Source organism: Molossus molossus, unplaced genomic scaffold (assembly GCF_014108415.1).
Source record: "Molossus molossus isolate mMolMol1 unplaced genomic scaffold, mMolMol1.p scaffold_m16_p_1, whole genome shotgun sequence".
Lineage (NCBI taxonomy): Eukaryota > Metazoa > Chordata > Mammalia > Chiroptera > Molossidae > Molossus > Molossus molossus.
Window position 1 is genome coordinate 95,084,888 of NW_023425344.1, and position 23,262 is coordinate 95,108,149.

At 42.9% G+C, this 23,262-nt stretch overlaps 2 protein-coding genes and 1 pseudogene across 15 annotated transcripts in view; 2 read left to right on the forward strand and 1 right to left on the reverse strand.

The window, feature by feature from the left end:
• FBH1 (F-box DNA helicase 1) overlaps positions 1–23,262 on the forward strand; it is a 79,179-nt gene that overhangs the window by 48,019 nt on the left and 7,898 nt on the right. For 9 of the 10 annotated variants that reach the window (XM_036243586.1, XM_036243601.1, XM_036243578.1 and 6 more), the window contains 2 exons: positions 3,143–3,274; positions 3,807–4,237. The exons of the other annotated variant lie outside the window; for it this stretch is intronic. In XM_036243586.1, the coding sequence (XP_036099479.1) occupies positions 3,143–3,274; positions 3,807–3,977 (303 nt within the window). In that variant the 3' untranslated portion in view covers positions 3,978–4,237. Of the gene's footprint in view, positions 1–3,142; positions 3,275–3,806; positions 4,238–23,262 lie in introns of those variants that run through there. 10 annotated transcript variants of the gene reach the window in all.
• Positions 1,257–3,117, forward strand: LOC118617673 (annotated as a pseudogene).
• The window catches only part of IL15RA (interleukin 15 receptor subunit alpha), a 55,115-nt gene continuing 54,151 nt past the window's right edge, over positions 22,299–23,262 (reverse strand). For 2 of the 5 annotated variants that reach the window (XM_036243635.1, XM_036243649.1), the window contains one exon: positions 22,308–23,043. In XM_036243635.1, the coding sequence (XP_036099528.1) occupies positions 22,935–23,043 (109 nt within the window). In that variant the 3' untranslated portion in view covers positions 22,308–22,934. Of the gene's footprint in view, positions 23,044–23,262 lie in introns of all 5 variants that reach the window. The other 3 variants (XM_036243654.1, XM_036243645.1, XM_036243641.1) reach the window with 3 other exon arrangements.

Consider the following 23,262-nt stretch of genomic DNA (forward strand, 5'->3'; position numbering starts at 1 on the left):
CCTCGGAACAGCGCCTAGCTCGTGGCTGGAGCTCAGAGTTTGTCGAATGGATGAAAGCAGCATCCCCTCTCTTTCTGAGGCTGCACATGGCCTGACTTCACAGGCCTGAGATCAGCCTGCCTCGGGTCACATCCCAGTCCTTCCACCTGGGCACTTTGTGACCGCGGACAAGCTATTTATCACCCTGTACTTCTGTTTTCCAATCTGTGAAACTGGCGTAAAGGCACTGACTACACCTCTGGGGAGGGGATAGTGAAGGGCCGTGGTAAACTGGTGAAACAACTGCTTTACAATCGATTGAGGAAAGCACAGGGGACACTCAAAGTAGCTAGTTGTTTTGAGACACTGAACCCCAAGAGAGAAGTGTCGAGGGGAGAACTGGCATTTGTGGTGGAGCTGTGTGGTCATGGCATGCATGTGCTCATTCATTCAGCCATGATTGCTGAGCACTTTCTACGTGACAAAAGTGCTGTTGAGTCATATACTTCCGTGTCATTTAGCTTTGTATCTAGAGATTACAGGAGGCACAGAGACAGAGAGACTCTGGTGCTTGGTGATTTAAGAGCACAGGCTCTAGACTTAGGCACACCCAGGTTTGATCTGCTACAGTTGAGCTCTGTGATCTTTTGCCCTCATCTATGAAATGGGGATGATGACAGTATCAACCCTCGTTGGTGAGGGTTGTATGTACAGTGCTTTAGAAGCAAAGGACCTGACTGCTAGTAGGGAAGCAAGGCATTTAAAAACAGCCCCGGCCCAGCCGGTGTGGCTCAGTGGATTGAGCGTCACCCCATGGACTGAGATGTCCTGGTTCGATTCCCAGTCAGGGCAACATGCCCACGTTGTGGGCTCGATCCCCAGTAGGGGGCCTGCAGGAGGCAGCTGATCAATGTTTCTCTCTCACATCGATATTCCTCTCTCTCTTAAAAATAATAATAATTATTATAATAATAATTTAAAAACAATAAAACAGCCTGGCATAATTTGAGGAGGGGAGGTATCATGTGCCTTTGGATTCCTGAAGGCCAGGTGTTCAGCAAAACTTCCCCCTGTGATAGTATTTGCAGCAGCTGCAGTGGTCCATCTGCCAGTACATAACACAGTTTGATGTAGGCCCTTCACAGTTCTTTGAGTGGTGGAGTTTCCCCACTGTTACTGGTCCTCGTATCTCTGAAGTATCAGACACCCAAGATGTTATTAAAGAATGTGAGTGGCTTCTCCTCCGCGGCCCGGCGGGTCCGAGTGCGGGCGCCAACATGCGCCCCCTGCTCGGCCTGCTCCTGATCTTTGTCGGCTGCACCTTCGCCTTGTACTTGCTGTCGACGCGACTGCCTGGCGGGCCAACACGGGGCTCCGCCGAGGAGGCTGAAGGTCACTGTGGTTCCCCTCTGACCTGGCCGAATTGCGGGAGCTCTCCGAGGTCCTTCGAGACTACCTCAGGGAGCACCAGGCCTACGTGTTCCTGCTCTTCTGCAGTGCCTACCTCTACAAACAGGGCTTTGCCATCCCTGGCTCCAGCTTCCTGAACGTTTTAGCTGGTGCTTTGTTTGGGCCACGGCTGGGGCTTCTGCTCTGCTGTGTGTTGACCTCGGTGGGTGCCACATGCTGCTACCTGCTTTCCAGTATGTTTGGCAAACAACTGGTGATCTCCTACTTTCCTGATAAAGTGGCCCTCCTGCAGGAAGGTTTGATCCCCTACAACTTCATCTGTGTGCAGACAGGCTCCATCCTGTCAACCCTTACCTCTCTGGATGCGCTTTTCTCCTGGGAAACTGTCCTTAAGCTGTTGGCCATTGCTCTGGTGGCCTTAGTTCCTGGAACCCTCATAAAAAAATTTAGTCAAAAAGACCTGCATTTGAATGAAACAAGCAGTGCCAACCATCTAAACAGCAGAAAGGACATGTGATCTGGGTTTTTGGGTTGCATGTCTCTGGACTCTATTGCTCGTGTGTAATGGGTATGGTCCCTTACAGCCCCTAATTGTTTTTTAATTACTCTCAACAGGTAGTTTGGACACTATTCATCTGTGCCCAGTGTCTTGTCATGAAGAACATTGTGCTCTAGAAGGGGAATTATATCAGGTTCTCAAACTTGCCATGAGTTAGTAGGACACTCTGTGAAATGGAAAGCCTCTTAGAAAACCCTGTTTATATTTTATTGAATAACAAGGAACTCGGGATAGTCTGCTGTATGTGCCTCTTGCCAAGCCCTGAGCTGCCTCGGGAGAGGATGCCGGCTGTCCTTGTCCAGAGTGCCTCGTCTGCAAAGTGATAGGCTGTTGTGACTGGTGTTTGTTCTCAGTGTAAATGATGACATGTGAACCCACATCACTGACATCACTCTTCATCTTGTTAGTTGAAGAGTGTTTCTTCTGTACTTTTTTGCGGATGACCTACCTCTTCCATACACCAAGGGGAAGAAGCTGACAAACTGCTTAGAACGTCTTTGTACAGCTCAAGTGCACAGTGGTTTCTGTGATGCTCTCTGCATTCAGACCCACTGATGTTACCATATATGACACATTTCCTCTTGGTTGCGTGGCCTGACAGCTAAGCTGATTGCAAACGGACTATCAAATATGAATGAGCAAACTCCGTATGCTATGTCCCGGAGAAATTCTTATCCATCTGGATAGTGCAGGGCCCTTGACTCACCTGAACCAAATGACCATCAGTGCATTTTCTCATCTGTCCCCTCTGTGTGGAAATCCCTCTTCCTCCTGCCAGGAGGATGGATTCACTGCTCTCGGACATTAGCCAGTGTACCCTCTGGATGTTTTTCAATTTGTCATTTGCCGAGAATAACAGGAATAATTATATTTTACCTTTTAATTCTAAAAAAAAAGAATGTAAGTGGCTTAATTAGTTGATTTACCTATTCAGTTGATAAATATTAACTTATAGAGCCCCTGTTATGAGCCAAGCACTATAGTTAGTGCTAGGACATTCAGGTAACAAAACAAGTAAGGTGCTTTTTGGTCTCACAGAACTTATAGTCTAGGAGGGAAGCCATTAGGTAGTTTTTGATCTAGCAGCAAGATTTTGGGAATTGGAGTATTTCCAGCTCCTTGCCTAGGAGGGTTTCCAAGTAGAGTGTGGCAGAGGTGTTGCTATCATTCTCTTTCTCCCTGTTTTCTTTCCAGGAGTATTTCTTGCAAGCAGAGCTGACAAGTAATGTTTTAAAAACAGGAGTGGTTCACTGCTGTGTGGGGCAGTGCAACAACACCATCCCAGTGGACACTGTGCTCACCCTGAAGAAGCTCCCCATCACTTATGTATGTGGTCTTGGCTGCCACTGTGGCTTTCTATAGGATCTAATTCAATTGTGTGTGTTTTATTGCATGTGAGCTATAGGATTTCTGGGCTGTGGGTGAGGGAGATAAAAGAGAAATTTGTACAGTCCTTATGAGCTTTTCACATATAAGGCACAAGAGATGCCAGATCTGCCTCTGTGTCAGAACAATGGTAACGACATAATCAGTGTGGGTAGCATCGGCTGGGAGGTGGGTGTGACCGACACTCCAAGGAGGACTGCTTACCTGGAGGGCCTGGTTAACTTGTTCTTGGCTCTTCATCCCTCGCCTTAATAAAGTTGGGTTTCTGCTGTAAGGGAATTTGATAGAGTTGAGTCTACCCTAGAGGACCATGCAGTGGAAAGTATTACCTCAGAGGTTTGCACAAGTCTGAAAATATCAGAATAATAACGCATAGTCCCTTGGCAGTGCAACAGCAAGTCAGCACTGCTTGGTAGAAAATCCTTGTTCTTTGATTGTTCCCCTTCCCTCTTTTTCTCATCCCTCACTGCAGAGTAACAGAAAGGAAAATAAGGGTGGCTATCTCTGCCACTCCTGTGCAGAACAGCGCATCGGGCCTTTGACCTTCTTGACTGCCTCCCCTGAGCAGGTGCACTCCATGGAACGCACCGTCGAGAACTTAGTGCTGCCCAGAAACGAAGCTCTGCTTTTCCTTGTCTTCTGAAAGCCAGGAGGAGCATTCTCCATGGTACAGATTGCCTTCTGTGGACTCCAGTTACTTGAAGAAAGCCCGTGTGGGGTAGGGTTCTCATTCACCTGAGACTCTGAACTCACAGAGCATTTTTGAGGAAGATGAAGCCAACCGAGTTGGACCTGCCATTTCTCCATTCCCTATAGATAGTTCATTTCCTGCCCCTCCTCCATGTACACAGGCTGGGGAGGTGAGGGATGTTCTTTTTGATAAAAAAAAACAAAAACAAAAAACCAGCAACAACAACCTACAACATTTTATGTATTTAAACTTTTATTACAAGGTTTCAATTAAACAGGCATTGTAGAATTGACATACCACTGTGTGACACCTGCCTTCAGCCCTGTTGTTTTGAATTTTCTCCAGCTTTCTTTTTTCCACTTACTTTTTTTGACAGCTCGGTCACTGTTCACACGATACAGCAAGCAGAGTGTGAGACTTTTATCCAGCGTGATAATTGCTGCCTCAAGATGAGATTTCCAGGGTGGGGAGACTCATATAAGACATATCACGTACCTTTGTTATCACGGGGTTCACAGTTTACACAGGGAGGCAACATCATACAGAAAAAGATCAACACAAAGTGAGAATAGCTAGACTTCTTGAGTTTGCCACAGGTAGAACTGAAGATCAGAAATACTTGAGAGGGAATGGGTGAAGAGGGGTCAATTGTAAAAAGAAAATAAGTACAGGCATTACTGAGCAACACCAGAAAAAAGCTTACTATTGTCTAGTAATTTGTAACCAGACAATAAAAACCTGAGAGGGAAGCCAAGTTGGCCAGCCAAGGGGTTGGGGATGAGGGAACGGGAGGTGAGTGTGACCTGGTTTGCTGCCTGGGGATAGAAAGTTGGTACCTGGTTTGCTGCCTGGGGGTGCTGGGTGTTTTTAATAAAGCTATTATAGAAACCAGTGAAAAATTTACATCACTTAGATGTACATGGATCTGGTATTTTTACCATACAGCACTTCAGGGATGCAGCTAGCAGGTGAGGGAGTTGGCACAGTATTGCCCAAAGAGTTCACCACATCTAGAGCCCAAGAGCAGGCCTCATAGCTTCAGTTGTTGCAGTCTCCCTTTAACCTCTCCTCCGTCAGGCCCTAGTGGAAGCTTAGAGTGCAGGCCAGTGAGTACAGCAAGTGTTGGATTGGGCCAAGGGTGCTTGGCAAGAGTGAATGCCAAGTCACTGTTTGCATATTGAGGAAATTCACAGAATTGGACCTGAAGACAAATTTAATGAGAAAGGGATGGGGCTGTTTCATCTATTTGGCTGGTATTTCTGGCCCAGCTTTATTTGATGTTTTTCGATAACTTGGAATAAAAGAGCAAACGAAATTAGTTGAACTTAGATTGGTTACAGTATTCAGTATCATTCAGAAGAGTGGTTTGGGGGAAGGGTAGTGAGGGAGGTATCATTAACATGTTTCCTGGAAATCTAGTTCTGCCAACCAAGGAGAAAGCAATTTATTTATTGGAGGACAAGTCATTAACTCAGTGAACCTTCACAGAACACCTGTTGTGTGGCAGATGCCATATTAGTGGGTGTATGCAATCAAAATGTGGTCTCTGACTCATGGAGATCATGTAATTATAGTTTGAGGTGCAAAGTGTATGGAGAGAGGGTGACATAGTGCTCTGGGGACAGGAGGGGTGTTTTTATCAAAGTCTAGGGCCGAGGGCTGCCCAAAAGGGGTGGGGGGTGCTGCAGTTGTGTTTAACCTGTTAACTGAGCGGGACATATAAATACGTCAAATGTTGCATACAGTGAAAAGGGAATTCCCCGGTTGTTCCCCAGTTAACAGGTTAAAAATAGGATGATTAGTTAGCTATTAAAGAATGAAATAATATTTTGGGAAGAAGGGCACAAAGGATGTGTGTGATAATGGTACTATAAGAGCAAAATGTCACTCAGTACTACTATTTTGAAAAATAACAGAAACTAGGAATTAGTACTGGTATTTCATTTTTTTTTAAATTAATTTATTTAAAAAATTTTATTTTCGTTACAGATGTTTCTCCTTTTTTACCCCATTGGCACCCCCCTCCCCATCCACCCCGCCCCGTCCCCAGCTTTGTTGTCCATGTCCATTGGTTATGCATACATGCATTTAAGTTCTGTGGTTTATCTCTTCCCACCCCCTTCTGAGGGTTGTCAATCTGTACCCTACTTCCATGTTTCTGGGTCTACCGTATTCCTCAGATTGTTACGTTCATTATATTCTGTATATAAGTGAGATCATGTGGTATTTGTCTTTTTCTGCTTGGCTTGTTTCACTTAGGATAATACTTTCCAGGTCCCTCCATGTTGTCTCAAAGGATAAGAGATCTTTCTTTCTTACAGCTACATAGTATTCCATTGTGTATTTGTACCACTGCTTTTTTATCCATTCATCTACTGATGGACACTTGGGCTGTTCCCAGATCTTAGCTATTGTAAATAGTGCTGCTATAAACATGGGGGTACATATATTCTTCCTGATTGGTGTTTCAGGTTTCTTAGGATATATTCCTAGAAGTGGGATCACTGGGTCAAATGGAAGTGCAATTTTTAATTTTTTGAGGTAACACCATATTGTTTTCAATAGTGGCTGTACCAGTCTGCATTCCCACCAGCAGTGTATTAGAGTCCCATTTTCTCCACACCCTCCCCAACACTTGTTGTTTGATGATTTGTTGATGGCGGCCATTCTGACAGGTGTGAGGTGATAACCTCATTGTTGTTTTAATTTGCGTCTCTCTGATGATTAGTGATGTTGAGCATTTCTTCATATGTCTCTTGGCCATTTGAATGTCCTGTTTGGAGACGTGTCTATTCAGCTCCTCTGCCCATTTTTTAATTGGGTTCTTTGTCTTCCTTTTGTTGAGTTGTATGAGTTCTCTATATATTTTGGAAATTAACCCCTTATCTGATGTATCATTGGCAGTGATGTTCTCCCATACAGTGGGTTGCCTTTCGATTTTGATGATTGTTTCTTTTGCTGTGCAGAAGCTTTTTAGTTTGATGTAGTCCCATGTGTTCATTTTTCCTTTGTTTCTGTTGCCTTAGGTGATGTATCTGAAAATTCTGCTTTGTATGATGTCCGAAATTTTGATGCCTACATTTTCTTCTAGAATTTTTATGGATTCAGGGGTGACATTTAAGTCTTTTATCCATTTTGAGTTTATTTTTGTGTATGGTGTAAGTTGATGGTATAGTTTCATTTTTTTTGCATATAGCTGTCCCATTTTCCCAACACCATTTATTAAAGAGGCTGTCTTTACTCCACTGTATGCTCTTGCCACCTTTGTCAAATATTAATTGAGCATATTGCCTTGGGTCCATTTCTGGGTTCTTAGTTCTGTTCCACTGGTCTATATTGCCTGTTCTTGTGCCAGTACCAGGCTGTTTTGATTACAGTCGTTTTATAGTATAACCTGATATCTGATATTGTGATCCCACCTACTTTATCCTTCTTTTTCAAAATTGTTGTCGCTATTTGGGGATTTTTTTGGTTCCATATGAACTTCTGAAGTATTTGTTCTAGTTCTGTGAAGTATGTTGTTGGTATTTTGATGGGGATTGCATTGAATCTATAGATTGCTTTGGGTAGTATGGATATTTTAATGATGTTAATTCTTCCAATCCATGAACAGGGAAGTGCTTCCACATTTTTATATCTTCCTCTATTTCTTTTTTCAATGTCCTGTAGTTTTCTGCAAATAGGTCCTTTACTTCTTTGGTTAAGTTTATTCCTAGGTATCGTAATTTTTTTGGCGCAATGTTGAATGGGATTGTTTTTTCAGTTTCTCTTTCTGTGAGTTCATTATTGGTGTATACAAATGCTGTCGATTTCTTGACGTTAATTTTGTATCCTGCTACTTTGCCAAATGCATTTATTAAGTCTAGTAGATTTTTGATGGAGTCTTCAGGGTTTTCTATGTATAATATCATGTCATCTGAAAATAATGACAGTTTCACTTCCTTTTTCCCAATTTGGATCCCTTTTATTTTTTCTTCCTGTCTGATTGCTGTGGCTAAGACTTCCAGTACTATGTTAAATAAGAGTGGCGAAAGTGGACATCCCTGTCCTGTTCCTGTTCTTAAGGGAAATGTTTTTAGTTTCTGTCCATTGAGTATGATGTTGGCTGTAGGTCTTTCATATATGGCCTTTATTATGTCAAGATATGATTCCTCTATTCCCACATTGCTGAGTGTTTTTATCAGAAATGGATGCTGGATTTTGTTGAATGCTTTTTCAGCGTCTATTGATATGATCATGTGGTTTTTATTCTTCATTTTGTTTATGTGGTGTATCACATTTATTGATTTGCGAATATTGTACCAGCCTTGCATCCCCGGAATGAATCTCACTTGGTCATGGTGAATAATTTTTTTGATATATTGCTGGATCCGATTTGCTAGTATTTTGTTGAGGATTTTGGCATCTATGTTCATCAGGAATATTGGCCTGTAGTTTTCTTTCTTTGTCGCGTCTTTTTCTGGTTTTGGAATTAGAATTATGCTGGCCTCATAGAACGGGTTTGGAAGTCTTTCTTCTTGAATTTTTTGAAATAGTTTGAGGAGAATGGGTGTTAGTTCTTTTTTGAATGTTCAGTAAAACTCCCCCGTGAAGCCATCTGGGCCTGGGCTTTTGTTTGCTGGGAGAGTCTTGATTACCTCTTCAATTTCCTTAGTTGTTATTGGTCTGTTCAAATTTTCTCTCTCTTTCTGGTCTAGTTTTGGGAGATTGTGTGTTTCTAGAAATTTGTCCATTTTGCTTAAATTGTCTAATTTGTTGCCATATAGTTGTTCATAGTAGCTGTTAACGATCTTTTGTATTTCTGTGGTGTCGGTTGTTACTTATCTTTCATTTCTGATTTTGTGCATTTGGGTTCTCTCTCTTTGTTTCTTGGTGAGTCTAGCTAAGGGTCCATCAATCTTGTTTATCTTTTCGAAAAACCAGCTCTTTGTTTCATTGATCCTTTGAATTGTTCTTTTGTTCTATGTCTTTTATTTTTGCTCTGGCCTTTACTATTTCCTTCCTTCCACTTGCTCTGGGATTTTGTTTTTGTTTGCTTTCTAATTCTTTAAGTTGTGAGGTTAGACAGTCAATTAGAAATTTTTCTTGTTTCTTGAGGTAGGCCTGTAGTGCTATGAACTTCGCTCTCAGAACTGCTTTTGCTGCATCCCAGAGATTTTGTGTTGTTGTGTGTTCATTTTTATTGGATTCCAGGAAGTTTTTAATTTCTTCCTTGATTTCCTCGGTAACCCATTCATTGTTTAATAACATGCTGTTTAGCCTCCATGTGTTCAAATGTCTTTGCATGTTCTTGTTGCAATTGATTTCTAGTTTCATGCCATTGTGATCTGAGAAGATGCTTGATATAATTTCAATCTTCTTGAACTTGTAGAGATTTAGTTTGTGTCCTGTCATGTGGTCTGTCTTTGAGAATGCCCCATGTACACTTGAGAAGAATGTGAATTCTGTAGTTTTGGGGTATAATTCTCTGTAGATATCTATTAAATCCATTTGGTCCGGTGCTTCATTTAGAGTCTCTGTTTCCTTGCTAATTTTTTGTCTAGAGGATCTTTCCAGTGGTGTCAACGGGGTGTTGAAGTCCCCTGCTATGATTGTATTGCTGGCGATTTCTCCTTGGAAGTCCTCCAGAAGATTTTTAATATATTTTGGTGCTCCTATATTGGGTGCATATATGTTTATCAAGGTTATATCTTCCTGTTGGATAGATCCTTTCAATATTATGTTGTGGCCTTCTTTGTCTCTAGTTATGGCCTTCATTTTGAAATCTATTTTATCAGATATGAGTATTGCTACCCCAGCTTTTTTTTTTTCTTATCCAATCAGCTACTCTGTGTCTTTTTATTGGAACATTTCATCCTTTTACATTTAAGGTGATTATTAATATGTACTTATTTATTGCCATTTTTGTTTAGTTTGGTTCTATTTTTCTTCCTATTTCTTCTACTAATTACAGCAGTCCTTATAACATTTCTTGCAGTGCTGGTTTGGTGCTAATGTATTTCCTTAGCCTTTTTTTTTTGTCTGCGAAGCTCCTTATTTGACCTTCTATTTTGAATGATAGCCTTGCTGGGTAGAGTAGTCTTGGATTCTGATCTTTCTTTTTCATGACCTTGATTACTTCATGCCATTCCCTTCTGGCATGTAGTGTTTCTTGTGAGAAGTCAACTGATAGCCTTATGGGGTTGCCTTTGTAGGTAACCTGTTGCTTATCTCTTGCTGCTTTTAGGATTCTCTCTTTGTCTTTAATTTGTGGCATTTTAATTACTATATGTCTTGATGTGGGCCTATTTGGGTTCTTCTTACTTGGGGCTCTCTGTGCTTCTTGAACTTGAATGCCTTCTTCCTTCACCAAATTAGGGAAGTTTTCTGTCACTGTTTCTTTGAATATATTCTCTATCCCTTGCTCATTTTCTTCTTTGGGGACTCCTATGATGCAAATATTATTACGTTTCCAGTTGTCCCACAGTTCTCTTAAGCTATCCTCCTGTTTTTTAATCATTTTTTCCTTTTGGTTTTCTGATTGGTTGATTTTTTTCTACCCTGTCTTCTAATTCACTGATTCGGTCCTCAGCTTCCTCTACTCTGCTTTTTAGACCTTCCAGTGTGTTCTTTATTTCTGATATGTCATTTTTGATCTCTTCTTGGTGGTTTTTAATTTCTAATTGGTTTATTTTCAGCATCTCTATGTCCTTACTCATGCTGTTGAGCTTCCTCAAGATCATGGCTCTGACTTCTAGCTCTGTTAAGTTGCCTAACTGCTCCACGTTGATCTCATCTTTGGTGGAGGTCTCTTGCTCTTTCATTTGGCTTCTGTTTCTGTGTTTCATCATTTTGGCTATCACAGTGGGCTTTGGAGCCTGTCAAGTTTTCCCTGTGGGTGTTTGTGTTCTGCTGTTTGTGGCTCCCTCTCCTGGGTTTAGATGAGCGAGGGATGACCCACATTAAACACCACTGTCAAGTCTTACTTTCCTGGTTAAAGTTGCTAGCCCAGGAAAGGTACTGTTATCCTCTAGCTTTTTGCCTGGAGGCTAGCAGTCGAGGTTACTTGATGAGTTTGGGGTTGTCAGTTGATTGAAAAACTCCCTCAGGTGCTTAGCATAAGGGGATTTCCAGAGGGTGGGGCAGGTGCTGGTTGTTAGTGAGCCTCAATTAGCATTTCAATAGCCCACAGGGTGGGGTTGGACCTCCAGGGGAGGGGCTGCTGCCTCTTCCCAGAACCCTGCGAAGGAGCTAGATGGCTGCTGTCCTGCGTGGCAGCAACTCAGCAAAAGCTCTGAGCACCCTCCAAATCCCGAGTGTCCCCCCACAATTTTAGCCCAGTCCGCCTTCTTTCTGCCGGAGCCCAAGGTGAATGGCTTTCGCTTTTTTTATCCTCTGTCCCAGCTCTGTGCTCTGGAGCTGCTTGGGAGTTGAACCCGAGGGCGCTGCTCTCAGCTAAGGCCGGTGCTGTCTGTGGGCTCCCAGCCCCCGTCTCACGCCTTCGCAGTTCTACCAGGATCTAGTCAGTGTCCCTGGTTATATGGTCCTCGCAAGCTGTTTTTCTGTTGCTTTTTCCTGTTTATTGGTGTTATAGTTCGGTATTTCATTTTTAAAGAATTTTTTTAATCAGTAAAACTAAGTTTTTGGTGTGTTTCAAATAGAAAAAGCAATTTTTAAGTACCCTGTAATAATATAAATTTTAAAAACTAGTGTTTTATTAAAATGATAATGGACATTTAAATGATTAGATGAGAATAATAAAAGCATTACTCAAAAATATATACTATCAACTACATGAAAATGAAAATATTAGATCTTTTTAAAAGTAGTCTTTAAAAGGTTCTCATGATTTCATTTCATTGTGAATATACAGGGGTGGGCAAAAGGTATGTTTACAGCCCTGGCCATATGGCTCAGTGGATAGAACCCTTCAGTGCATGGGTTCAATTTCTGGTCAAAGATACACACCTGGGTTGCAGGTTTGATCAGCAGCCCTGGTCAGGTTGTGTGGGAGGCAACCAATTGATATGTGTCTCTCACATTGATGTCTTTCTCTCTCTGTCTCTCTCTTTCTCTTCCACACACGTGCTCGCTCTCTCTCTCTCTCTCTCTCTCTCTCAAAATCAATGGAAAGCCCTGGCAGGTGTGGCTAAGTGGTTAGAGCATTGGTCCTGGGTTTGATTTTGGCCAGGGGTGCGTGCCTTGGTTGTGGTTCGTCCCTGACCCCAGTTGGGGTCATGCGGGTGGCAACCAATCTATGTGTCTCTCTCACATCGATGTTTCTCTCTGTCTCTCTTCCTCCCTCTCTCCCTCCCACTCTATCTAAAGATAAATGTAAAAATATCCTTGGGTGAGGATAAAAAAAATAAAAAAAAAAATCAATGGAAAATATCCTTGGGTGAGGATTAACAAATATTTTTTAAACGTAGGTTTGCAGTTGTTTATAGGGAAAAAGCATGCAGGTTATTATTACAATAGCTTTCTTTTAAAAAATGTATGTTTTTACTGATTTTTTAGAGAGAGGAAGGGAGAGAGTGAGAGAAACATTGATGCAAGAGAGAAACATTGATCGGCTGCCTCCTGCATGCCCCTGATTGGTATTGAGCCCGAAACCCAGGCATGTGCCCCAGCCAGGAATTGGACTAGGACCTCTCAGTCCATGGGATGATGTTCAGTCCACTGAGCCACATCAGCTGGGCTGCAATAGCTTTCTTTATTAACACTGTTTTACATACAACTGTAAACCAACGTTTGCCCATCCCTGTATTTATGAGCAAGACTTTCTATAGAAGTGTTAAACCACAGTAATTGGGAGAAGATAAGGAAAATAATTACTATAAGTTAATTCCAAATATTTTCTTTGGTTCAGTAATTTCTTAATAATTTCTCTTACTTGATAACTTAGAGGAGATATTTTTAAATTTAAGAATCTATAATCAATTGATAGTAAGTTCTAGATTTTTGTTTCAGAGAAAGCATTTTTTTTAATATATATATTTTTTAATCCTCACCTGAGGATATTCTTCCTTTTTTTTTTTTCCAGATAGAGTGGGAGAGAGAGTGGAAGAGAGAGAGAGAGAGAAACATCGACATGAAAGGGACACATCGAGTGGCTGCCACCCGCATGGCCCTGACCCAACCAGGGGCGGGGACAAACTGCAACCGAGGCACGCGCCCCTAGCAGGAACTGAACCCGGGTCCCTCTGTACCGCAGGTCGACACTCTAACCGCTGAGCCAGACCGATCAGGGCCAGAGAAAGCATTTTTCATTTGTCTTTATCTTCATTGATTTTTGTCCTATATATAGAAGTTCTGATGCAGAGTTACCCATATGAAAATAAATGCTGTTATATCATATTCCATTTGTTTAGAAGGTACATGCAATAATATTAAAATTATTCTTGCAATAGAAGTGTTGAAATACCATAGTGTGTTGTAGACTCTATATTAGTTTTTTTCCTTTCACATAATTATTCTTGAAGACATATTTCAGATTTTAGATTTTTAAAAATTTTATTTACTGATTTGAGAGAGAGAGAGGAACGATGAGAGAGAGAGAGAGATTTGTTCTACTTAATTGGTTCTTTTTTTAAAAATAATTTTATTTTTTTAAAATCCTCACCCGAGGATATTTTTCTATTTATCTTCAGACAGAGTGGGAGGGGGAGAAAGGGGAAGAGAGAGAGAAACATTGACCTGAGAGGGACACATCAACTGTTTGCCTCCTGTACGACCCCAACCAGGGCCAGGGATGAACCGCAACCGAGGTATGTGCCCTTGACCAGAATTGAACACGAGACTCATTGGTCCGCAGGCCGACACTCTACTGCTGAGCAAAACTGGCAAGGGCCAGATTTTAGATTTAAAAAAAAATAATGAGGTGGTGGTATTAGGCCAATCTGAAATATTGGTATATTTTAAATATCACAGAATACCAGCAACTGAAATTTCAGTCACTAAAGGAATGACACTGTAGGAAAAGCTTGGGTAAATAAGATGTATTTGTGGCTAGAGTATGTGGCTAGGCCGGTTTGGCTCAGCGGTTGAGCGTCGGACTGTGGAACAGAGAGTCCCGGGTTCGGTTTTTGCTAGGGGCACGTACCACAAAAAAAATAAAGAGGGCCTTGAACACTCGGCTAAGGAGCTTGAGTGGTGTTAAGACATAACATTTTTTAAAAGGAAAGATACTCCAGTTGTAGATTGGAGGATGCTTTAAGAAGTTCAAATAAATTAGGAGGCTAAGAGTTATAATCTCAGCAAGAAATGACAGCTGAAGGGATTGGACCAAGGCATTGAAGTGGGACTGATGAGGACATGGTGGATATATGGATTAGTGGCTCTGGAAGTGTGGCCCACAGATGAGCAAGAGTTCTTGGTCCTCACCTCAGATCTACCAGATCTGATACTGTGAAACAGAGGCCCAGCAGTTGGTATTGAACAAGTCCCATAAGTGGTTCAGTGCACACTACATTGTGAGAACTTCACTTCTGAGATTAGGAGGTAGCACCAGTAAGACTTAGAGAGTGCTTAGATGGGGATGGTGAGGCAGTGATAGGAATCTCAGTAGGATCTTCAATTTTCTGGCCAGTTCTGCGGGGTAGTTGAGGGTACCCTTCACTGAGCCAGAAAACGGGAGATGTATTATGTTTATGTAAAAAGTGATGAGTTTTGTTTTTGACTTGTTGAGTTTGGGGTGCTTATGAGAAATCCAAGTAGAACTGTCCAGGAGGCCGTCGAGGAAATAGATTTATACTTCAGCAGATTGCTTTGGGCTGGAAATAGAAGTTTTAGGGTTTTCAGTACATAAGTGGTAGTTAAGGTAGTTCATTTTACGGGTCTTGATGAGCTTCTTACAGCGTAGTATCAAGAATGAAAAGAGCAGAGGTCTAAGAAGCAAGGTTTAGGAACATCAGGGAAGAGAATTTTGTGAAGAAAGTGACAACTGATTGCAAAAGATAGTCGTGCTACTTAATTCGAGAGAGAAAAGAGTTTAAGCAAAAGTGGTCTTCAGCATCCAGTGCTGTAGGGAGAGTAAGTAAAATAAAGGTTTACAGGTGTTCTTGTAATTGACCCTCTGAAAGTCAGTGGCAACATTAGCGTGTTCAGTTTCACTGAGGCTAGAGGCCAGACTGCAGTGGGCTAGAATGTGAGTGGGGGACTTCTGCTAATCTGATGGACTAAGCATGTATTTACTTCAGCAGCTTCCTGAACCATACTAAAATGACAATAAAAGGATTTTTAAAGTCCTAAACACCTTAGGGCAAAGAAAGCAGAAAAGAGATGACAGTCACAAAATTTTTGGAAGTTGGAAAGTAGATAAATGAGTGATAACTGAATTAGCTCATCTGAGAAAATGGAATCGTAAGCCTGATAACTCAAAATAGATGTGGGAATTGATGGCACGAGGTTCTTCTGGAAGTAGGGTGTAAAGGTGGAGCATAAAAACAGGAGATTGGTAGAAAGTTTAAATCCTCTGACCCTTCCCCCCCTTCTGTATATCTGGACAACTTCTCATCCTCAACCCTAGCATAAGACTGGAGGTTTGATCTCTGAAGAGGATGAAATAGAGGGATATCTCATGTAAGAGACTAGGCACAGCTGAGGACAGTGCCATACTAACAAGACCACTGTCTTAGTCAGCTGAGGGTGCTAAAACAATACCACAGACTTGGCAGCTTATAAACAACAGACATGCATTTCTCACAGTTCTGGAGGCTGGAAGTCCAAGTTCAAGGCGCCAGTAGATTTGGTGTCTGCTTCCTGCTTCCTAGACAGCCAACTTCTACCTGTGTCCTCTCATGGTGGAAGGGGCAAGGGAGCTCTGGGGGGTCTCTTTTATAAGGCCACTAATCCCACTCATGGGGCTCCACCCTCAAGATTGATCACTTCCCAGAGGACCCACATTCTAATATCCCCTTGGGGGTTAGATTTAACATGAATTTATACACACAAAACACATGTACATATATACATGTACCCACACACATAGACTCTAGGTGGAAGATTGACAGTTCCTTTTCTAGGGGATATAACTAGTTTTGGCAGAAACACTATCAGTGACATTAAAGGTTCCTAAGGAAATTGGCCAACCAGATTACCCAGGGAAGAGCCCATAATCCTCAAACCCCACCCAAGTGCTCAGTATCAAACATGGTTTTAGTGTTTTACTCTTTTTTTTATCCTCACTCGAGGATATTTTTGCATTTATCTTCAGACAGAGCGGGAGGGAGAGGAGGAGGAAGAGAGAGAGAAACATCGATGTGAGAGAGACACATTGAGTGGTCACCACCCACACGACCCCAACTGGGGCCGGGGACAAACTGCAGCTGAGGTACGTGCCCTTAGTGGGAACCGAACCTGGGACTGTCTGGTCCGAGGGCCGACGCTCTAACCGCCGAGCCAAACTGGCCAGGGCAGTGCTTCATCTTACATCAGAGCAGTAAACCAAGGGTTATGAAACATCATACTAGAACCTCCAAGGTGAAGGTTGGATGTCAGAACAGAAGAATCAGCTTGGAAGAAACAGCCTAGGCAAGGAGAAGGAAACAAATATCTTGAATATATTTATAGTGCACCCATGAAAAACAATCATATTTAGAGACAAAATTGAAAGAAATAAAAACTCAATAGAATACTTGAAAATATCCAGAAAGTAGAAGAAAAAAACAAAGATTGGAAAAAAGAAAACAAGTAGAATCAATTAAATTACTTTAGCATCTGAATAAAGGAGTTTCAGGAAAAGAACACAGAGGCTGGGAATTTTTTTTTAATCATGAAAATTGTCCGGAACTGAATTATATGAGTTTCCAGATTTAAATGCTCAGCAAATTGAATGAAAATAGACAGTATCTTGTGAAATTGTAGCAACACTAGAGGCAAAGATCCTACAAGCTCCCAGAAAGAAAGTCATCTACAAAGGTCCAAGACTCAAACTGTCCTCAGGTTGTGCAGTAGCTTCATTGTGGAGCTGTACCTCCCAAACTGTGGAGAAGTGATCTCCAACCTAGACTTCTCAACCTAACTAAAGAATCAACAGGTGCCCTGGCCGGTTTGGCTCAGCGGTTAGAGCATCGGTCCAGGGACCAGAGAGTCCCGGGTTCGGTTCCCGCTAAGGGCGCGTACCTCAGCTGCAGTTTGTCCCCGGCCCTGGTTGGGGTCATGTGGGTGGCAACCACTGGCTGTGGCTCTCTCACATCGATGTTTCTCTCTCTCTCCCCCTTTTCCTCCCGCTCTATCTGAAGATAAATGCAAAAATGTCCTCCGGTGAGGATGAAAAAAAAGAACAGGGTAGGCACGTTTTCCCATGTAAAAATGAGAACGTCCTCTGGGAAACAGCTGTCTGACTCGGGCGTGTGGAGAGGCACGCCAAGTGTTCCTGAGCACATTGCTAGGATGCTGACACAGTGGGCAGTGTTGAGGCTGGAGTTAGCGATAAATATATAGAAAATAAAGCAAGTGGGGCAGGGAAACAAGGCAATTACTAATTCTTTTTTTTTATCCTCACCCGAGGACATTTTTTGATCAGTTAGAGCAGGAGGGAGAGAGAGGAAGAGAGAGAGAGTGAGAGAAACATTGACGTGAAAGGGACACATTGAGTGGCTGCCACTCACACGACCCAACCAGGGCCGGGGACAAACTGCAACCGAGGTACGTGCCCTTAGCGGGAACCGAACCCGGGTCTCTCTGGACCGCAGGCCGACGCTCTAACCACTGAGCAAAACTGGGCAGGGCATAGCTCATCTTTTAAAGGACCTTACTTGAAGGCTGAAAGAAATAGCCAATACAACATGAACATCCTGGGTCCCCTCCTCCCCTGCCTTTAAAATGTCCAATTCAATGCTTCTGGATTTTTTTTTAAGTAATCATTTTACTAATATTACATTTCCTAGTCTCTACCCAGGGTAAAACAGATAACATTTTAAGCACTTGTTTCACAGCTACATAACAGGGACGCTGGCTTCCTAACCGAAAGCAGTCAGGACCTTACTACCCTCTGTCCTACCTCCGCTGCTCAGCAGTTCCTCATTTTAGGGTCTAAATTAATGTTTCCACAATGACTAAACTTAGTATCAGGACATTTGGGGCTGTGAGTAACCCCAAACAAAAACTCTAACAGGCATTGAACAGAAAACGTTATGATTTCACCTAGGACTGCCAGGAAGGGCAGGCTGTAAGGTGGCGAAATCCATGCTCAGCGCTGTGGTGAGGAAGCCAGGTCCTTCTGCCTCTCTCTGCTGTCTTTACTGTGGCTTCGCCCCAGGCTGGCCTCTCTGCAGCCAGCCGTTTGCAGCAGTTCCGGGCAGCTCCAGATGCAGTGTCAGAAAGAAGAACGCCTGTCTTCTGTGTCTTAGGAGCAAGGAACCCTTTCCCAGAAGCCTCCCTAGCCGACCTCACATCTCAGTGGTCAGAAGTGGGTCACTTGCCCATTCCTAAGCCAATCACTAGCAAAGAGGATGTTTAAAATAATCAGGGTGTTCTTTCCTGAAGCTTGAGATGAGGTGATTTTCCTTTGATGCACACGGCTGTGTGGAAGAGGATAAGTATGCAAAATGTTGGGACTCATTGGAGAAGGAAGAGGAATAGGCAGCCACCAGTACAAGATTATCCAACATATAAATAGCTCTCATTTAGGAAACGAATTTAGCTTTTATTAAGTACCTCCTATATGACAGACACACTTAGGAGTTTGTGTACATTTCATTTGGTCATCACAGAGAACCTGGAGGAGCAGTTGATGGAACAGGCTGTGTAGCGATTGGGCCCAGACAGCTGTGCTCTAGCACATAGAATAGAGCTTGGGTTCAAACTCAGGGGCCATCCTCAAACCCATGGTACTTCCACTACCATCATGTAAACACCACATTTATTAAAAACAGAAAGCATAGAAGAAATTCAGATGTTCTTAGCCATGACACTCTTTAAACCAACTGTTACCGCCATTTAGAGTGTAGCTGCTCTAATTAGACAGGAGACTGGAATTCCTTCTAGGCTCCCCCCCTGGGTAACCCCCAGGTGCTTCTGGAGCCTCTGAAGCTTCATGGAATATGCTGAGGACACCATCAGCTACATGCCACCCAGGTGACCCTGGACCTCCGGGTCCTGGAGTGACTCGGGTACCCTCCGGATCTCATTGATCTCAAAGTGGATTTTGAAGATTACATCCTTGCTTTATAATCAGTGCTTTGGCTCTCTGACCAGAGAAATGATGAAACAGCACTGGAACTTAGACAACTATCTAAGTTCATGGTGTTGACATCTACCAGAAGGGGCCCCCTGGGTAGAGCCAGGGACTGGGGAGAGACCCCCAAGGTTCTGCTGATTCCATTCAGTCCCTGCAAGACCTTTGCTCTTTAAGTCTCCCCCTCCTTTTTAAAAAAATGTTTAACATATAGTTACTGAGCAATACTCCTGGAACCCCAGCTAATATTATATATAATCCCAAGGGGTTATCAAAGAAGCCTGAAACTTCACAATCTGACTCCTGCCTTATCTCTTAGGTCACCCTACAGTTAGTTTGTCATTCCAACTGCCTTACTCTTTCTTTTCTGAACTTGTCACTTGCATTCCCATCTGTCTTTGTCTGTGTCAGGCCCCATTTAGAACCCTCCCTGCCTGTTTCTGTTTATTACATTACACCCATTCTTCAACTCAGGTCCCATTACGTCTAAAATACTCCTCAGATGTCCAGGTCAATAAAGGCAGCAGAAGCAATATGTGCCAGTTCCTACCCTAGCCTGTAAGGGGCCTGGCAGTTTTTGCTTTCAGTCACCATGTGAGCAGTCTGACTGTCCCGAGGCCACCATACTGTGAGGAAGCCCAAGCTAGCCACGTGGACGTGTCAAGTAGAGGAGTGCTGAGGGACCAGTGAGTGAAGCCTTCTTAGACCCTCCAGCTCAGCCCAGCCACTAACCGAAAGCACCCAAGGAGTGACCCTGGTCGATGCCACATAAAACAGAGCTGCCTGGCTGAGCCCAGTCGGCCCCAGAGATAACAGTGGTGGTTTGTCATACAGCATCAGATAACTAGAGCAAGGAACATCATAGCAGGTCTGTTGGCAGGACTCTTCCCAGACAGGCTGAATTGAGGCTTTGGGGCGGGATGGGAAAGTGGTGATCTTGGAGATCTGTGGCAGGCAGCTTACTGGTAGGGTGAGGGGGATGGATGATGCAACAGAAGCGCACCCGAGATCCCTACGTACCGTTTATCTGCCCTCCAGCATAGGTTGTTATTGCTCATTGCTCCCCATGCAGCCCTCCTCACTTCCGGGGCTTGTTGTGCCTTCGGAGCCAAACCCCCTGGTCAATTACTACACTGTGTGAAAATAAGGGACAGTTGTATGTAGAATTTGAGGCAGTGCTTGGAACTGTCAACGAAGCATGGGGAGATGGGATGCACAAAGACAAGTGGCTGAGTGCCCCAAACATCACCTCCTTTGTAGCTTTGCCTGACAATGGGCTGCCCTGTCTCAGAACTTTTAGCCATACTTCAGTTAGGAAGCTTTTACTTTATTGATCTAGCATCTATTAACCACCTTCAGGGCACTGCATTCATCTCAGAAGTCAAAGATGAAGACACAGTTCTTACTTTAGACATGTTCATCACTGCCTGATGGATAAATTCTGGGGCCATAGTATGTTTTGGCATTGTAGAGGTTTTTTTGATTTAAAATTTTTTTTCTTTATTGATTTTAGAGAGAGAGGAAGTGAGAGGGAGAGAGAGACAGAAACGTGATGAGAGAGAACACCGACTGGCCGCCCCCTGCCTGCCCCGCACTGGGGATTTGGCCCTCAACCTGGGCATGTGCCCTGACTGGGAATGGAACCGGTGACCTCTTGGTGCATGGGTCGATGCTCAACCCCTGAACCACACTGGCCAGGCTGTAGAGGTTTTTTTTTGTTTGTTTGTTTTTTGTTTGTTTGTTTGTTTGTTTTTAACATTTCCCTAGAAGAACTATAGCATCTGATAAAAGAATTCATTTTACCCCTTTGTTCTTTGGGGGGAAAAAAATCCCAGATTTGTTTGTTTATTTATTTATTTATTTATTTATCCACCCCACCCCACTCTCCCTGGTCCTTTCAGACCTCACCTCCACCCCACCCTGCTGGCTTCCATGTCTAGATCTAATTTTTGTCATGTAATGTACCCAGCTTGAACTTGGTTGGTGACTGATGGATCATGGGGTTCTTCTGTGATGAGCCTGAACCAGTGATTTCAAAGCTCCAAAATGGGCCCCAGAAGTCATCATATCACTCACTTTTCCAAAGAAAATGATGAATTCAAACCACAAATCTATGTGGTTTGAACTAGCCCTATGATCTAGAAACCTTTCAAAATTTGGTTCCATTGAACATCTGCCCAATTTTTTATGTAGGTTGTATTTTCTTTCAAATTAGTTTTAAAATAATGAGTCAAATTCTTAAAATTTCTTATAAAGAACAAACTGGATCCAGCCCTAGAAACTTAGGGTCAAGCAGCTTCAGAGTTTAAATCAGGCAGGTTCGAGATAATGAAGCAATTAAGGCCCAGAGCAAATAAAATGGCTTAGCTCATGTGTCAGCACCGAGTTTTTCTACTCATTGAAAAAGGTATTTGCCGACAGTGAAATGGTGTGGCTTTAAAACTCCAAGCACCAGCCATTTAAATTTCTATTCTTCCTTTGCTTTTGATGAAACCATCTAAATTGGTGATGAAGAAGTTAAGAAGAAGGGGCACTTTGAGAGCTTCTGGTAGAGCATGAATTGGCTGCTTTGCCCCACTTCCCAAATGCTTATGATGGCTACCTGGCTACTCGGCTGTGTGACTGGGCAGCTGATAGCTGGCTTATAGTCAGGCCTACTACTCCCCTCCCCCCACCCCAATTCTGTTCAAACTCTGGCATTAATTGAGCCATTTAGCCTTGGGTAAGGCTAACTTCTCTGGGCCTCAATTTTCTCATCTATATAATGAGGAGGTGAGATTAAGCCCATGATTTTATTTTAAAAATGTTGCAAATAGCAAAGAAAGAAAGAGCATGTGTGCACCAGGCGTACCTGGGCCAGAACCTGCCACCTGTGTCTTCTCACATGGAAATCCCATTAGACATTCTCTAAAACTGTGATATGATCCACCTCAGGCAAGATTTTTTTCTCCATTTAAAAAAGCTGAGCTCGACCATTTGGGACTTGGCTTTCCTGCTTTTTCTCCTCTTATTTTTGTTGTTGTTTTGTGTGTACATTTCTTCTCAGTAATTCTTTTATTGCATTTTTTAATTGAAAATAGACATTTTATTTTGTTTATACAAGGTACCATTTCAAAATGCAAGTCATATAACATGTAGATATAATAGATAAGGAAGTATAAATATAAATGTACATATATATATATATAAAATGTCACTGAGTTCAGCTTTCTTTCTGAGCCTTTAAATCTGGAGAATCCATTGGGCACACTGTCTCTTTGCTCCCATTCAATGCATGCAGAGCACCTAACTGGAGAGAGTTTGGGGAGATGAAATGCTGATGTCATCTTTATAGATACCTCCTAAAACAGGAGGAGCCTACTCAATTCACTTAGAGCCTCAGATATATTTCTTTTCTTTGTAAACTGCAAGTCAGGAGGAGGGACGGAAGAGAGAGTCAGGCTGATAAGTCATCCCAAGTAAATGTCCTGACAGGAAGACCTGAGGCCTTCAATGGCTGGAACTTTGGGAACCTGGCCCTGTATCTGAGGCAGGGCAGGCATCGAGCGTCCATCCTAAGCCTGGAGAACCTACCCATGCAGGCAGTGCCTAGGGGGGCCACGGTCGATAAAGTGATGCCAAGATAGTTTAGCATCCTGGCAGCTTCTCCCTGGTGCCCAACTCCTAGAGTCTTTTCAGAGTCCCCTCTGGCCAGAGCAGAGTTGGTGCCTTTGCTCCAGCCCTTGCTGGCCTTGGTTTTCTCCTGGCGTTTCCTAGGTTGTTTGGTAGTTTTGTGTGTCCTCCTCTCTGCCATTGGTTGCCCCAGTCATTGGTATGTCTTCCATGTTTTCCATTGGAACATTGGGTGTCCGGGAAGTTTGCCTGTAAAGCAGATAATTCACAGGTTTTGAAAAGAGGGAGGAGAGCATTGCCCTCAAATTTAATAAACAGATAGTTCCTATTGAACACTCAGATGGAGAAAACTCCATTCACAGATACGATTTAAATCCTATTTTGGTATTTTTAACTCTCTTATCCACCAAAGATTTACCAATGCTGTTGGAGCAACTCCCACCCACCTTGGGAACCCTCTGCTAAAAA